This window comes from Haemaphysalis longicornis, unplaced genomic scaffold, assembly GCF_048455015.1.
Source record: "Haemaphysalis longicornis isolate Haplotype H1 unplaced genomic scaffold, Haemaphysalis longicornis Haplotype H1 scaffold_12, whole genome shotgun sequence".
NCBI classification, from domain to species: Eukaryota; Metazoa; Arthropoda; class Arachnida; order Ixodida; family Ixodidae; genus Haemaphysalis; species Haemaphysalis longicornis.
In genome coordinates, this window is record NW_027526225.1 from 50,338,550 (window position 1) to 50,356,619 (window position 18,070).

The window sequence follows — 18,070 nt, forward strand, 5'->3', positions numbered from 1 at the left end:
GACAACCTGATTTACCGTGACGACATGAGACGATGACGACGACGGGAGACACCAACAGCCCGAGCCCCTAAAAAAAAGACATGGCACTACTAGAAGTTATGCCATCAGCATCTTCGCGACTGCAAGTGACACCATCAACGGCGAAGTTCACACAGTGCACTGAAGCAGCTGTGGCTATGGAACGAACGACTCCTGCAGCTTCAGGGAGACTGAAATGAGCACAGAATCCCATTCCCCTTTTTGAGCGGTGGATGGGGCACCGTGCTCCACCTGACTGTCGTAGTAGAGATGCTACCTCTGACCGCCTGTTTGTACTACAAGAGTGAATTTACGGGGATCGGTGGCACGCTACCTGTGTTTTCATAATGTAGGGCCTGAGCACCTTGGCAGCGAGGGGAGTGTGTTGAGGATAATGACTAAAGGAAGCGGCTCGCACGGGTACAGGGGCGCGGGCATAGCTCGCTCCTAGCGCTAATGGCAAGTGCTCGAGATCAGCGCAGCGGACGGGCCAAGTGGCGATGATGAGGAGGAAGAAGAGGCAGTTGATGGGGAAAATGAAAGATGTGGGAGATGATAATGATGACAGGGAGGAAAAAGGAGAAAGATGATGAAGTCGGTAACGACGAACAAGAGGAGGAAGACGGGGACAAAGGAAGGGGCGCTCACGGAGACACCGCTGGTGCAGGGTCCAGAGCAGGGAGCGGAAGAAGGGCTCGGCGTGCAGGTCCAGCCCCGCAGCGGCCAGCTCCCGGTAGGGCAGCTCGAGGGCGCACTCGGCGTGCAGCAGGCGGGCGGCGGCCGCGTCGTCGCACAGACTGTCCGCGTAGGGGGCCAGGCACTGGCGCTGCAGCTCCAGGAACACCGTGTCGGGGATGCTGCGCTGCTGGCTGCTGGTCCGCTTCTGGCCCAGGATGGTGATCATGGGCCGGTTCAGCTTCACCACCCCTGCGACATTCCGCAGCACGCGACAGCCCGCTCCGAATGGGTACACATACTATACGAGCCTAGCAGCACTTCCAATGCTAATTGAACGCACAGATATGCCACGCCCCGCCTCTAAACCAACCTAAAAATGCCAAACCAACTTAATACACAAAAAAAATGCACAGGGTTCCACTAAGAGGGCCTTGTACACGAATAAAAACAAATAAACATGGCTCTTAGAAAAAAATATTGGCAGCGCGAGGAACACGAGGCATTCAATCCAAAGCCCAGAGTTCTACCCCTAAGCTACTAAGGCAGAACAGCGAAGCCTTAGCAGCTGCATTAAAGAACAGCAAGAGAGTTCCAAGTGAACACTGGACGGTGCTGTGTCTGTACAGGAACACCTGGGCTTGAACCCACAACGTAATGGAAACTCGCCTGCTCAACGGGAGGGGGGGATGGGGAAGACTCGAAAACAGGTGCAGCTTTCCGGCTCATCGCAGTAATTTCAGAAGTGATTACTCCAGAGGTATTCGAATAAGTGCAAAGTATTTTCGCCCAGCTAATAATAAGGGCGAAAGGTTGCTTTGTGTGCAGTGTCAAGTTTAGCACGTTCAAGTTCAGCAATGAAAACAATCCCACTAAAATGCACAGACGACAAATTTGGCACTCAATTAACACAAAAAGCTATTCAGAGTTCTTCAATGCACCATATTTTTGTTAATATAAGGTGTTTTTTTCCATAATCCGTAGTCTTGAAGTTGTACCCAGCCTTACATTCAAAACTCAGTGCTATAGTAATATGGCAATTTTGGTGTGACAGTTTTGGTTTCCGCTTTCAACGATTTCCAAGCTTTCAAAACAGCCTGACAACACTGTTGGAAATGTAACAAAAGGATTTCGGAATAAAACAAAATTTCACACAAAGGCAGCTTGCAGATAGTAATTACCGAGTTTTGGCAACTGCAAGTGTATTGAATAGCTCCCGATACAGCAGACGCCATGGCAGCAGATGCCTTCGACCAAGTCAACAAGCTCAGCCAGCAGTAGTGGCTTCAAGCCAGTAGTAGCTGCAAAGCTTGTAAAAAGCCGGGACGCCACCTTGCACTTTTTGTTCCGAGTGCTTGGAGTCCCTGCTGCAAGCTTTTCTTTTCTCGGTGCTTGTTTCTTACTTACGCAACCGGTGCAACGGTGAGTCGTTGATGCCAGTATGACACAGCCTTCAAGACAAAAGTCATCGCTGAAGCAGGAGTGACTGCAAAATTGCGTGGCGGGTCTGAAGTTTGGCGTTCTGGAGAACAACAACGTGCGTCTTTGACGCAAACAGAAGACATTGCTCTTCCGTTTTCTGAAAGGTGATCGCCATGTGAGGCTGCGCATTATAGGAAATGAGAAAGCAAGGAAAATCGTGATGTCAGCCTACACTACCGATCATCGGAAGTTGGCCCCCTTCATAACCCTGAACAGATAGACTGTGCCGAAGAATGACGTGTTCCCACAGAACATCCTCATTTGTTGGCCGAGGAAGAGGTAGATGACGGAAGAGCTTTTTCTCAACTGGACAATGCCAGCTGGACAATGCCAGTTCCAGCTCCAGCTCCATCTGTTAAGCAACAGCTGGTGGACTAACAGATGGAGCAGGTCATCATGCTGGGAAGCATGACAAGCCAACTACGGCCACCTGACGTTTGCTTTAAACAAGCCATTTAAACGGGCCCTAAATAGGTTTCTGAAGGTCGCCATTTTAATCGCGCAATCACTAGAGTACCCCTTCACGACAATATATACCAAATATTACACCTCTGCGTAAAGCAGCTAGGGCCGCACAAACATGCAATAAAGGTGCCTTCTTTCTTCCTTGCTCACCTACCGCTTCCTTGCCGCCACACTGCACCACTCTGACGTGCGACAGAGCGCTTGTGACGCACCCGTGTGACGCACGAAGCTCTCAACAGTACGGCTGCGCTATTGGTGGGCCCCGTTAAATGCTGCAGCCAATCAGCGTACCCGGCTCTGGGAGAAAACGCGGTCGCGCGGCGCTCCTGCACCGGCGGTACGGCGTATGCACCAGCGGCACGGCACGGGCGAATGTAGATCGTCGCTATCGGTTACACGAGCTTAGCCGAGTTTGTAGATATAGCGCATCGTTTACAAGGTATGAATAACGCTGAAAAACACGGAGCATCTCTGCGGGCACAAACGCCCTCTACACGCGCGACCGTGGCAAGCATCTGCCTGCACGGTAGACAAGCAGCCCACTGTGCGGTGTATGCACGATAGACATACACCGCGGCAGCTAAAACTTGTCACCGCCCGCCAGAGCGAGACTATTGCTGAAAATCAGTTTGCAAATACGTGAAAGGGAGTGATAGTGCAGTGAAAGATTGCGCGGGGGATAGTCGTCGTCACGGCCTCGCAAAGCAGTGTCTGGATAACTGTGGCGATGCTAAGCCTTTTCCCCGACCTCGGTGGGACGAGATCCCCGCGACAGCGCCGCATGCCGAAACGCTAGCGAGCCGCTATAGTCGTCGATGGCAATCTTCAATTATTATCGTAAACGAGCATGTTGAGTTTGGAAGCCCCCTATCTTGCCTTCGAACGCTCGTTTTTGCTCGCTTCTGCCGACGCGAGCACGGCCGGCGCGAGGAGCCGTTCGATGCGGGCCAGCCACCGACCGACCCCGCTGAACGGTAGCGGATGTAGTAGGCGGAGCTTGGCTGTCGTCTGCTACAAGAAGCGTGACGTACCGCCGAGCGGTACCAATGGCTGCGCGCTTCTCGACGCAACCCTGTTTCTCTTGGTGTCACCTACCAGGTCTTGCGCCTGGTCGGTGGCGTCTCTGCTTCCACAGTGCTTTGGAGGCGCGGTGAAAGAGGCAATGCACCAGGCCTTGTTGCGGGCCCTTTTTAATGAACGATAACTCGGCTAATACTGAACGCTTTTAAACCATTTTTGCGGCAGGATGTTCTTTGTATAGTACTCCAACGATAGCGCACGTAAAATCTCAGCCTTTGGAACCCTGTTTAGGGCCCCTTTAAGGCACACGTCAGACGGCTGTACAGTGAATGGATGGCATCCGACACTGTAGCCTCGACGCCGTCGAGACGTCTAAAGTGGGCGTCCCTGTCTACGCTCCCACAGACGGCGGTCGACAACTTGGGAAGCGATCCCCGATGCCACAATGGCGGCATCGTTCTGCAGCTGCTGCATTTCTGATGCTCTGGACAACACTGATGCGCTGACCTCTTGAGTGCGGAAATGATAAGGAAGGTTCGGATACCACCGCCTCCAGGGATGACAGTTTCAAAGTCTGTCCGTCGTATCGCTCCAAATAAATATCTTCGTGCGCAAATAGTTCTAGCAGTCCTAGTATCATGTGAGAGTACACCACTGTACTCGGACACAATATTAAGAATGGAAATAGCTTATGTAGTGTATCACTTCACTTCACATCAATGCACGGACATGTTTTTAAAGCGAAAATTTTCTTAGTGAGACCAATGGCTTCCTGCAAGAAAGCTAATGCGTATCGCCATATACTGGTTGGTCGACCGAAAATCTCTGACGAGATCTCTGGACACACGGCGCGTGTGTGAAGCCGGGCTTCCATTGCGTCAAAAGGGTTACTTGAAAATCGAGAAAAAGGAACAGTTCTAGATAAGAAAATACACGCATCGGTCATAAAGAAGAAGTACAATTAATAGTATACGTTTTACCGCATAAACCGCCCTTCCGTACACATTTCGGCCATTTGTAGATGTGTTTACTTAGGGTAGATAAATCACCGCATGGGCTTGGCTTGTTCTTTATTTGTGATTTGCGTCTTTTAATGGTTTAACAATCAATTAGACGCACTTTCCTTGGATTGGACAAAGCTTTCATGCTTCTCTCAACTTTCTTTAGGAAGGGATGGTGTAAAGTTTTGAAAAAAGACTGCACTTAATGACTCACATGGCTGCTCTTTCTCACCTAATTTGCCTGTTGTCACTGCAGTAGTTTACCGTTTACGTAGGAATGTAGGTCGACCCCCTTACCTTGCAGCCGAGAAACAGGAAAAAAGAATTACACAAACAACATTGTTTTATTGAGGCTACACCCACATGTTTACGTTGCTCATTAGAGCTATCTGAAATCTTGTCAAACGACTGCTTCTGTCTGGCTGTCTTCAAAACAGCAAGTCGTCCTCGGTACAGTCCAGGGCATTGCTTATAGAGCACTTTTTAAACTCTCACAAGACCATGTCATTGGGAAGCGAGTGCCAAGCATGGGGTGCCTGTGTGCAGACCATTGCAAGAGACGGTCTCACAGGTGGCCAGCAGGCGTGTTAGGGTTGCCACCAGCCATCTATTCGTAGACACGTCGCACGATGCTTGGGAACAAAAGTCGCAACCTTGTCCTTCAGTTCCAGGTGCACAGTGTGGAAGCCATAAAATGAGCTCTCCCAAGCGTTGCACACCGAGAGCTGCCCATTCAGCTTGCGCAAGTACCGTGCAATCTCTTCGTGACACTGTACTGGCCCCAGACGGACATGTTGCCGTTGGCTTGGGCATACTATATGACGTTTCTTTCAAATGCTGCGATGAACTGGAGCCAAGTGCCTGAACTTATTGTGAGCTAGATGAAAATAGTGTGCACACGCTCAGTGATAGCGAGAAAAGCAACAACGACGACAAAAATAGTGGAGAGTGATTAATGTCGGCGGCAGTGTCCTTGCGATTTGGATGGGCCCGATGGGCTGCCAGGTTGCAACACGACAATATTAAGCCAATGACCGGTACGTAGGACGAGGGGTGACTTTTCCAAAAAAATTTTGGTAAAAAAATCTCAACCTGTATTCCGACTTACATGGTATTAGCGGATAAAGTTTGGCACGAAGGACCAAATAACCATTTCGGACAGCCGTCCGCGCGTCACGTGAGAATACGCCATGGAACCACCACAGAATTTCACACTAATGTATGTACTAGACAGAAATCTGTCGCAGCTGTGTGCTGTCGTAGGTGCCACCACAGCAGCTAGCAACATTCCTCTCCTGCTTGGCTCGGAGACACGCAGCTTCTGTTGTTTTGCTCTCAAAGCCGCAAAATCGACAAAAAAGGGTAACAGGTGCTCTTCTTGTTCGTCGCGCATGAAGCTTCCAAATAATCCCTGACAAACACTCATTTCTGGACCTCCATTTTTATAATTACTCACCACATTTAAATAGGCATTTACAATAATACTGTTGCTTTCTTGCAGCCACAAGCAACTATCCAGCCTGTTCACGAGCCATGCCAAGGACAAGTGTAATGTCCCTGCCCGATACGTGACAGCACACTCGCTTGAGTGCAACTCACCAAGACACGCCACATTTCTTTCTACAGTGGAATCTCGATGATACGATTCTGGGTGATACGAATTTCAGGATGATACGAATTTCTGAAAAGTCCTGGCGAAATTGCTCTTTCTCTAGAAACGGCCGGGCTGTTGTTTTCTGCTTGCTGACACCACCGCGAAACCTTGCACGCTTCTCGCGGCGTGGCCGGTTGCGACCGCGAAGTGGCGTGGCCGCTCAAGCGACCGCTCCTAACCGCTCTTTAAAATGCCGCTCAAGGCAGATGCTAAGTTGCTTGTGCTTACCGCACAAGGAACTTACCTGATTATGCATGCTGATTATGCATGCGAAAACGGTACTATAAAACATCATCCACGGCGCTAGTGAAAGCGCCCATGAAATATCTGCTGGGGTGCTAAGCCTAGCCATCTCCGGCGGAGCTAAGCCGGCTGTCTCGAGCACTTCGCAAGTTGTCAGGCTCCTCCATCCTGCCGCGCGCATCATGCGTCGTTTTCTGGTTGAGGTAGGAGCTACCGCAGGCGCGAAATCATCGATACAGGTGTGAAAATACAGTGCGCGCAAAGCCGAGGTGCGCGAATCGCGTGCAAAAACGCACTATGCGGTTCCCGCTTGACTTGCGGCGTGTAGCGAGCTTGGGCACCGCGAGTGAGGTGACGAGCGCGAAGCGTTACACGCTCCAAAAAGGGCTGCTTTGCGACATGGGGGTAAAAAAATGCAGAAGAAAATCACGAATTTCTTCAGGCGAAAGTAAGAAAAGAAATACACGAAAACTTTTTTCAGCGCTACATATTTTGGTCTGTATTGGTTCATACGAATTTCAGATGATACGAATATTTTTCGCGGTCCCGCGAGATTCGTATCATCGAGATATTACTGTAGTATATATTAGCATGAAACTCCACGCAGACCGTGGCCCTGCTGTTCCAAGATGCTGACAAGTGTTTGGTTATAGACCACAATCGCCCAGTCATGTTTCTTGGCGTCAGCTTAGGTCGGAGGTTACCAAATGCTCAAACAAGGTCCTGTGACACCATTGACAAGTGGCCGGAAAGTGGCTGGGTTGTCACCCGTGCTTCATTCATTTTCCTCTATAGTATTTGCAGTATGTGTACGAAGTTTGTGGTTTTAAATTGGCATTACTGTTATTGGGACAGAGCAGCCTTTTGAATGAACTAAACTTGTGTTTTGTCTCCACGGGCCTTTTAAAATGCTGGTCTCCCCCACCAGACGGCGGCCTCTCCATCCAACCCCAGCACCAGTGCCAGCACTCACGTGGCTTGCTGGTCTTGAGCACGAAGAGGTCCTCGCTGTCCGAGGGGTGCTTGTACTGGCTCCGGCGGAAGACGATGCTCTCCCCCGCGTCGGCCAGCGTGGGGTCCAGCACCAGCATGCCCTTGCAGCCGCCGTAGCGGATCTGGATGGCGCTCGGGCGGCCCTCCTGCGGCAGCGCCTCATGCACCTGAGGGCAGAGGGGGGGAGTTGGCGAGCGAGTGGCCGAGTGAGGGAGTGAGCGAATAAATGAGCGAGTAGAAATAAGTGATTGAGTGAGTGGTTGAGTGAGTGACATACCACAAGATTGTTTGCTATTGCAAAAATCAAGTCCACATCCATTTTTTTATTAAAAGCCCACTGCCTTCGTTTCCATACGTTCCAGCTGAAGGTTTTCCAGTGCCTAGCACCCGCTAACTATTGATGTTTTGCTTCAGTTATGCCCAATGTTTTATTTTTGCTAAACAAGATTCAGTACAGTAGCCGACCATTTTTTCGGACTCCAAAAATTTGGACTTGCTGGATATTTCGGACTTTTCCGAGGAAAGGCCACTAGTCCCATAGGAGTAATAACTCGCAGATTTTTCGGACTGCTCTTTTATTCGGACTATTTTTCGTTCCCCTCCAGGTCCAAAAAAATCAATCGGCTACTGTAGTTTGGAAAAAACTTTGCTCATAGAATCCTCTCCTTCAGGAATTCTGTAAATTTTGGCCGGGTGGCTGAATAGAGGGCCAGGCATACGACACACCAAAATTGTTGTGTTGAGGTGTCCCAAGAAAGACGGCCATCTTTAAAAAAAATGACTAGAAGACCTATTCCCCTGCGCTAAGGGTATGTAGAAAAGTGCGCAACGGCGACCCGCTCCGTCCCCTTCTTCCCCACCCACCCTGGCGAGCAGAGCGGGTGAGATGCGGCCCACGCCATCGGAGAAGACGTAGTGCAAGTTCTTGCGGGGGCCCGGGCACTCGATGTCTGGCTCGACGGTGGTGCACCTGCGCGGCACGTGCACGGAGCCCAGGGACTGGGAGAAGGCCAGGCCCAGGCAGGCCATGTACTTGGAGGGCACGCGCAGGTGTGACAGGTCGCCGAGCGCGTCCCGGACATCGGCCGCCGACCGGCCGTGCGAGTCCACCGAGTAAAACCAGGCTCCATGGCTGCGCAGCTGGCTGCTCGACGTGGACAGGAACTCGAACCTGCGCATGGCCACAACATGGGCGTAAACAGACAGGGAATAGTACTCCTGTTAGGATTCACAATGACGACGGCGGAAGTCAAAAGTTGCACGAGTGGCTGCATCTATACGGAAACACTGCCTCATGATACCCGGGGCTTGAGTGGGCACCGCAGATGTCCCCAAACATTTTCCACTCACAGACAACGCAGATGATGACACCTGCTTCTCTGTGCCACGAGGCCTTCAATGCTGCCCATTAAAAACCTGAGCACCTTTAAAGAGGACAACACACTGCATACTCCTGATGCCCACCAGCATGTTCCCAACCTTCCAGCAGCCAGCTCGTGTAAGCAGACCCTAAAGTGGAAAGCTGAGGAAAGCAGACCTCCAGAGCTGACAATGGAAACATTATTACCTGGAAATGAAGTCAGACGATTTTTACGCTGAACCCTCTAACGATGTTGACGACAATTTAAGGTAACAATTTAAGGCAACAATTTTTCACTGTGAAGAAACCTACATTCCTACGAAACGTGAGTGGACAAAATGAAGGACTCCTTGGATAATGGGGGTAATCATTGATATGAATAGGAAGCTGAAAAGAATGTGGAAGTGTAAATGCGATCCAGTTGTCATAAACCAGTGTACCAAGAATTTAAAAACCTGTTGTGCCAAGCAAAAAAATACTTTTTTTTCATGCACCATAATAGATTTTATGACAACACAACTGAGAAGATTTTGGCGTTACCTAGATAAGCCAGACAACCCAATCCATAAGATGGAAATCAACGGCATCGTTACTGAAAACACACACCCGATGGTTAACTCATTCAGTTCCTTTTTCCAATCTGTATTCACCCAGGCATGCCCAGTCCAAGGACCGTATGTTGAACGTGACTCGGCCATGCCAGCAATCGAGATAACTAAACAAGGTATCTTGAACCTGCTTTTAGGACTTGATGCTAAGAAATCAAGTCCAGACGAAATCCCAAACGCGTTTCTCAGGTGTTACGTAGAGCAACTTACTCCTTCTTTTTAAAATATCTATGCTTTCACTGAAACATGGTGCAGTTCCGACAGACTGGCTTCGTGCAAGTAGAAATATTAATTCCAATCTGTAAAGGTGGTAACAAATTTCTGGTGGACACATATTGACCCATATCACTAACGATTTGCTGTTGTAAATTAATGGAGCATATCTTAAAAAAAGCTATCATAGATTACCAAGACTCTAACAATATGCTGTACCCAAAATAACATGGATTCCATAGAGGGCTGCCCATGGTAACGCAACTTGCAGAAATAACAAGACTTCGCTGGCATTACTGACTCCATACTTCAAGCTGACGCAATCTTCATAGACTTTGTGAAAGCTTTTGATTGTATGCCTCATTCTAAATCAATAGCCAAGCTAGAATCCTGTGGCATTAACAGCAAAGTAATAGCATGGATCTGGGCTTACTTAACAAATCGTACCCAGTATGTAACTCAAAACAATGTAGATTCCGACTGCCTTAGTGTTTTGTCCGGTGTACCTAAAGGTCTGTTTTGGGCCAACATTATTTGTTATTTATGTTAATGACACCTCTTCTTAAGCAGAACCAGGTGTAACATTGCGACTTTTTGCAGGTGACGGTGTGATTTACACTACAATAGGCAGTATTGATAACCAATTAAAGCTTAATTCCTCTTCACAAAACATTGCTTAATGGTGCAAGATGTGGGGAATGGAAATAAATCTGTCTAAAACCATGTTTATCAGCCTAACAAACAAAAAGAAGCGACATTTATTATTTGTGTATATCTTACGGGCTTTGATATTAGTAAAGTTGATGAAGTAAAATTGTTTGGGCGTCACATTCTCACAAGGCTTGAAATTACAACAGCACATTACCAATACACACGCAAAGGCATTTAAGCAACTAGGATTTCTGTTTATAAAATTGAGCAAAGCAGCTCCAGCCGTTAAAGGGGCCTTGAAAGAGCTTTTGCCGATACAGTCTGATCCTGCTACAACGAAGTCCACTTCAACGAAATTTCCGCTGCAACAAAATATATCCAATTCCCCGTCAGCTAGCCATAGAAGTCAATGCAACAAAGTCCTCGCCACAACGAACAATTTGTTTGGCTTGCTTTCGCTCATTGTAGCTGGGTTTGAACATTTGTTTCACGATAAAATATGCATAACGCTAGCTATCTGCAACTTTTTATACATTTAAGGCACTTAGATATTCTGCGCCGCAGCAACACTCCGAGATGGGGCAGTCTGACTTTCTGCGTTCCATTTGGGCCATCTTTTATCATTTTGCTTAGGAATCCTGCACTCCGCTCACGGTTGGAAAAGCCGATGGCTAGCTGACAAGGAAAAAAAAAATATCTTGTTGAAGCGGAGTTCATTGTAGCGGGATTCGACCGTATTAGTACAACACTCAGACTTGAACGGCAAAAAGACGGCCACCGACCTTCGGCCGGCGATGAGGAAGCCGTCGAGCAGACGTGGCAGGGTGACAGAGAACAGGAAGTGTCGCCGCTGCACGCCCAGCGAGAAGGACATGCGGGAGCCGTCCTCGTCTCTCAGCACCACGCGCAGGGCGTGGTCCGGCTCAAAGTGGCGCAATATGCGGCTCGTGCTGATGGGCTCGGGGGGCAGGGGCACCAGGCGCGTGGGCGTCAGCACCGCCCGCCGCACCAGCACCACGTGTGAGGGCAGATCCTGGCACAGCACGCCCCCCGTCAGGGCTTTGGCCCCCTCCCGTTGCTTCCGCACTGTGTGGTAGCGGTCGTACAGGCTCTTCAGGCCCACCTGCATTTGCGCCACCACCGAGTACCGGGCATCAAGCAAAAAACGGGTGGAGCACGACAGCCGAGAATTTCTCCCCCACACAACACTCCTTATGTAAACTCCAATTTTATCTATCCTTTATACACACTGGTCATAATCATCGCCGCCTGGCCACAAACGTTCACCATCGTCTTCGTTCCGCAGCCACGAACAATCACCACCGGTGTGTTTGGTTAGTCATGGCCAGGCTGCCGTTCACTGAATAAATGCGGTCTACCCGGCCTCCTTGCCTGGCCTCGCCCTTACATTAGATTTCGGCTGTTAGACGCTCCAAAGCTACACATGGGCTAAAAGGCGTGCCATAGTGGGGCTCTGGATTACTTCAGACCACCTGGCGATCTCTGACGCGCACCAAAATCTCAACACAAGCATCTGCTTTTCACCTCCATCTGAAAAGCACCCACGCAACATTCTGTTCTCACATATAGGTACAAGCCCGGCACTTCCTATACGCACCCAGCCCGTTCTACTGGTTTACTTGAACACTTCTTTTCAGCTGCTGCTAGAAAAAAGCTCCGAAGTTTGGCCTCAGCGGGTTTGACCTGGGTTTGAGCCCCAGCAATGGTAAATTTTTTTTCGATGTCCCATGGTTCTCTTAGCTCAATTCTACACTGCAGAAAAATTCATTGCGCAGCATGCGGACGAGGACAAGGAAAGAGAACAGGCACCACGGAGCACTACTTTCAACTAGTTTTTATTGGAAAGACGCATCAGTATATATCCACACTTTTCGCCCTCTCGCCGTCATTGCCTATGTGTTGCAGCCCTGGGAAGAAAAGCTGACTCCTTAGCATTGTGCGAGCGAAACATAAAGACCAGTCGATACAAGATTATGGAGGCAGAAATGATTGCGAGAGCGGGGTCAATGTGTGTGAGCGTGCCGTCGTTAAGGTTAACAGATAAAGAGTCGGCTTTTCTTTGCATGGCTGCAACACGTGGGCAGTGGCGGCGAGAGGGCGAAAAGTGTGGATATATATTGATGTGTCTTTCCAATAAAAACTAGTTCAAAGTAGCGCTCCGTGGTGTCTGTGTTCTCTTTCCTTGTCCTCGTCCGCATGCGCTATGAATTTTTCTGCAATGCAACACCAACTCGGCCAGGAATCCGTACTCGTCAATTCTACACATTGGTTTCATTAAAAAGGGCAGCTTGAAATCTTTCAGGTCGGTTTAGGGACAAGGGGTGGCATATCAACACTTTTAATTGTTATTCTGCATCGCGCCAAGAGTGCCGGTATTGTACCTATCTTGGAACAGGATATTGCCCCCTCCGCATTGCAGCTGCATGTGTGTCTTAAAGAACAACTAGGAGCTAAACAAACACTCGCGTGCATGCCTGAGGGCTCCCGGGTTGCCGTGTTAAGAAGAGGTCCCCAAGACACCGGCACTTCCCTTTTTCGTAAACATGCACTTGCACTGTTTGCACGATATCTCTGGAACAGTCGCAGCCACCATGCGATTCGGCGACCGGCTCAATCACACTCCGACTTCAAAAGCCTCGCATTTTATTTTCGTTCACATTTCTGCAAACTGTTACGCACCCCCAGCATGCTTGCACACCATACCCTACGTGGTTGCCAATCCGACTGGCTTAAAACATAAGCGAGTTTGTCAACACACGCTAGATAGTAAAGAAGTGTGACCCACTCTAATATCAATGCCGCCAGTTCTCTACCCGAAAGAAAAATTTCTCGGGCACTGAAGTCTGCTTGCATGGTCTGAAGGTGAAACCTCCGCGACTAAAAACTTCTTTCACGCAACAGCCCCTTTGAGTGGATTTTTTTTTTTTCACTTGCGTTTCTTTCGTCTTTTGACGCAAAGTACCCCAGCAAACAGACAGGTTGCAGCTTCCTCCAAATGCACTCGTTCTAGGCACGTGCTGCCATGTGCACCTGTCAAGGTGCATGCATTCGGCTAATGGCCGTTCTATTCTGGAAAGGCAGTAACACCTTGCTTAGCACTGTGGTTAGTTAGCAGCATAATTAGAGCATTAAAAGCTGCTTTAGGCTGACTTAGGCCCAAATCCCACACAAACCCAATTTATTTTCTTTTCACAGCAACAGCCGTTCTGATACCATTCGTGTTGACATCGCTGCCAACTACAACTACGGTCACTTTTGGCGCTTTGCGAGACACCTAAGGCACTTTCTTTAAAAACGGGAGTACTCCTTCAGTGTCGTCGTACAATACGAGGAATAGGGGGTTTATGGGATACGGGGCTATGGAGGAGTTTGCAATAAGAGTGTGGTCACTTTCCCCAAGCAAAGTGTAGCACTGCGGCTTACGAATGACCCAGGCACAGGAGAGAGGCTGGTGGGCCAACCTGAAGGGATGCGAGGCGGCCACGGTCTAGCGACTGCTGCAGTGCGTACAGGGCTTCCTCCAGAGCCGTGGGGTCTTCGGAGGCCATGGACTGCAACGTCGATGCAACCTCCTTCTTGGACTTGCTCAGCAGCAACTCATCTGCAACCTGTGTGGCGGGGGGAGCGCAAAGAGAAGGGGGGCTTTGCGCATCAGCACCATCATCTACTATTCTTATAACTGCCCTTTGTGGGGTATTATATTGCCCAGCAGCCAAAGATGACGCAGCTGTCTTGAAGGAGAAGCAGGTTTATTGGAGTGAACTTGTGCTCCCAAACAACTCAAAGAATACACAGGCAGCGAACAAAGTGACGTATCGAATACCGTGGTGTCTGCTCTGCGGGCATTTATTTTACGGCGCGAGTGTTTCTCGAACCGTCGAGTTACACCCAGAACACTGTAGATCAAATAAGATCATTCTAGGCTGGTGACGTTACTTCGAAACCCTCTCCCTATCAAAGGAGATAACACGTGCGGCACTAGGAATGCAACACGCACTTGACTTGGCATGCAGATAACACAGCCCGGCGCAGCCCGGTGGTAAAAGCAAAACATAAATAAACAAACCCAATGCATGGCTTGCATACAATGCTTATAATGGGGGGGGGGGGGGCAGAACAGTAATACAAACATTAGAAGACTGGCCATGTTTTCAAAATGAAAAGCAGCAACAAAATACATGTAGACAAAAAAGCATAAAACAACAAACAGGGTATTGGATGCTTTGTAAAGGAGATGGGCAGTTAGTAATTTTTTTGAATTTTGAAGGTTTTAACTTGCAACAATGCAACATAATACAAGCATTAGAAGAACAGTGTTCTGAAGTTGTAAAAAAGCCACAACTGAAAAAACACTAAATTAAACGTAGACAAAACGAAAAGTGAACAAGAAACAGGGTATTGCATGATTAGTTGAGAATATGGGCCATTAGTAAACCTCGGAATTTTGAAGGGTCTCCCTCTGCAATGACGGATTTTGGGAGTCATACTAAGGAGCTGCATGCGAAAAAGCTATGAATTTAGACCACAGGAGATATTTTACACGTATCAAAATCATGCAGGAAAGAGCATTGTTTTCCTAACATCTATCAGGCAAGCATCCACCGCAGTTGTGGCACCTCTAGGTACATTCGATTGTGCATTGCTTCACTGCTAATGTGGAGTTAGCACATCGGTTACTATGTGCTTAGTGCTGGCCCATATACATCTTTCCTACCCACGTTACGCGACTGTGGTGCAACATTTGAATGTCGTTCAATATTTCTTTTGCCAGACTTGAGCTGAGTTTACCCAGGGCTGATCCTTTCAAGTTGAAGACATTTTATTTTGCCTTCATGGTCCCTTAAGAAGAGTTTGATGAAACTCTTACACCCCTGTCACACGGGCACTTTCAATCGCGATTGAGTGGATCTGGATCAAACTCAATCCGGATTGGGCACTGCTACATGGCAGTTTCAATCACAATCGAGCCCGATCCCACTCGAACTCAATCCTGGTTTCTCAAGCACGACTGAGGTTTCCAAGCGCGGTCGGACAAAGGCGCCGATACTCTCATCCCCACTGACTAATGGCACAGATGCTGAAAACTTCAACGCCACAAATTTTATGGAATAACTTGACCCAAATAAGCGTGCGGTAACATTTATATAGTTACACATACCTGTCACCAGGCAAAGTTACCAGACGCTGGCTGCGGAGTACATTTTTGGCGCCGTCTGGTGTGCGTGAGTGCAACCGGTGCAACTTCTCAATCAGGATTGAAGCGTGCCGTGTAGCAGTGGCTGTGTGTCGAGTGCACTCGAAAAGTCAATTGCGCTTCACTTCAATCCGGGTTGAAAGTGCTCGTGTGACAGGGTTGTTAGATGTTAGACAGTAAAAAAAAAACTGAACAGACTGAGCAAAGTTCAAAACCCTTGCTGAAGAGCCCCGCCCAAGATGGAGAAGTCAGAATTACTTGTCCAACCGCCACCATAGCAATGGGAGGCTCACCTGTGCCGACGTGCTCCAAACTGCAGCCAGGGCAAAGCGGCAACCGTACGGCAGCTCATCCTGAATCTGCAGTTCCTTCTCCGCCTCTCCAATGCCGGCACCACCAGGCGCCAACTCCACCCGCGGCACGCAGTCGACGGCGCCGTAAAAGAGGCTCATCGAGGCGCACAGGGCACCCAGCGAGGACAGCGCTTTGAGGTGTTCGTCAGCACCCGCGGCCGGAAAAGCCATCGCCAGGACCCGGCACGCACCCAGGGTCGCATTGCTACACTTGGTCACACTCTTGCCGAAGTCCACCGATCGCACCCACTTGCTGTCCGGGCAGATCTCGTGTTGAGCAACGTACACGGGCTTCCGGGGGTCCATCTCGTCGTCGGAGTCCTCTTTCTCCGGCCGGTGAACCTTGTGCACCCTGTAGAGCAGGGGTGGGTGTAGTAGGTGCAAGTACGCCACCAGGGTGCCACCCGGCGACGACGACAGGACGATGCGGCGCACCGACGTGTAGTCGATGACGAAACGGTGCCGCGCGTGCGTCTCGCCATTCTGCTCCTGCTTCACCGGCGGCTCCTTGACGTCCACGAAGTAGAGGTAAATACTGCGACGGTAGTGGGCGAAGTGGGCCATGCACTGCGTGATGCGGTAGCGCTGCTTGGCTGTCGACGACGGCAACTTCGGCTTGTTGTTGTTCTTGTTTTTAGCAGGTTCCGTGGCCAGTTCTCTCGCCGACGACCGGTAGTGCTCTACGAACGTGCCCAAGCCGACAAACGAGCCGAGCGCAAAGTACGACAGCTGGAGGTCGTAGTGCTCATTGCGGGTGATGTCCACCGGCTTTGGCCACGACACCCACCATCCGGGGTTGCTCTTGTTGCACTCTAGCTGCATCTGGTCGGGGTCGCGCAAGCGTTTAGCGAGATCGTCGAAAAGCGACGAGCTGGCCCGCTCGGGAGTGACTTGCACATGGTAGCTGCTCATGCCATCCTCGTAGTAGCCGGGGTCAAGGCCAATGTCTTCGACCTTTGTGACTTTTGTTCGGAGGCAAAACAGTCGCTGCAGCGATCTGCTTGTGGGTGGGGTGCCGTTACTCAGGCAGGTCATCGTGAAGTCGCAGGTGCCGTCCCCCATGGCCACCTGCGATTGACCAGGTAGCAGAGTTGGTGGAACCATACAAATTGAACACTTCTGCAGCAATCAAGTGTGCAAATTCCAAGCAAAAGTTCCCTGGAAAAATTAACAACCAGTATACTGAGCAGTATAGAGCAAGAAGACGTGGCAAAAAAGGTGTTCTCTTTTTTGCAGGCATGGCGACAAATTGGCTTAAGAAATTTTGGAGGCAGCCAAAGTTTACAAACTTGGAGAAAATTGTGACGGCAGGCCCTCACTTTCCATTTTTAAAACAAAAGTGCTTTTCTTGGAGCCAAAAATATCCAACTAGCATTTCAATAACTGATGTGTTTTCCGTGCCTACGTGTTTCTAACACTTTCCACCACCTAGTTCTCATTGCATGCTGTTGTCTATCACCTTCAGAGTGCACCTTCGTTTGTTGTGTTTGACACTTTAGCCCTTTAACACCAATCTGGACAGGCCATATGTACATGTGTTTTGGTCGACAAGTTTTTTTTTGTAATTGCCCATCTCCTATTTCTCTTCAGCCCACTTTTAAGGGGCAAGGAGGTGAAAACAATGAAACACGAGAAAAAGAATGCAAACAGCCACAGTGCTGACACACAACTAAACATATTCCACCAAATGCATGCCACAAAAAGGAACTCCGTTTGGTGGAACAAATTTAGTTGAGAGTCGGCACTGCGGCTGTTTGCATTCTTTTTGTTGTGATTCATTGTCTTCGCCTGTTTACTCGTTGAAGGTTCCCAAGTTCCCATTTTAGAAGAAAAAAAAAAGGAATCCACCCCAAGATTTCACATGCTAAACCTGCACCAGGGCTACGGGGCAAGTGTTACAAGGTTCATTTATTTATAACACAGCCAGTCTCCACTTAGACCATGACAGGTGGGCACAATGTCCGCACAATGTACAAAGAACGCTCAACTTGTTAAGGATAAAGCAATACATAAAAAGTGACTAACACATAAACTTGCACTTTAGACAAATCCATAGATGACAACACATTTATTTAGCCCTCCAGCGAAGTTTAAAGGGAAAGAAAACCAATTTTTATGG

General features: G+C 49.1%; 1 protein-coding gene across 1 annotated transcript in view; it reads right to left on the reverse strand.

Annotated features, from left to right (window-relative positions):
- LOC144162622 (uncharacterized) overlaps nucleotides 1-18,070 on the reverse strand; it is a 59,461-nt gene that overhangs the window by 36,085 nt on the left and 5,306 nt on the right. The window contains exons 2-7 of the mRNA XM_077693236.1: nucleotides 15,892-17,019; nucleotides 13,866-14,012; nucleotides 11,166-11,506; nucleotides 8,416-8,722; nucleotides 7,532-7,718; nucleotides 667-945 (exon numbers count right to left, since the gene is read on the reverse strand). Of these exons, the coding sequence (XP_077549362.1) occupies nucleotides 667-945; nucleotides 7,532-7,718; nucleotides 8,416-8,722; nucleotides 11,166-11,506; nucleotides 13,866-14,012; nucleotides 15,892-17,013 (2,383 nt within the window). The 5' untranslated portion in view covers nucleotides 17,014-17,019. The remainder of the gene's footprint in view (nucleotides 1-666; nucleotides 946-7,531; nucleotides 7,719-8,415; nucleotides 8,723-11,165; nucleotides 11,507-13,865; nucleotides 14,013-15,891; nucleotides 17,020-18,070) is intronic.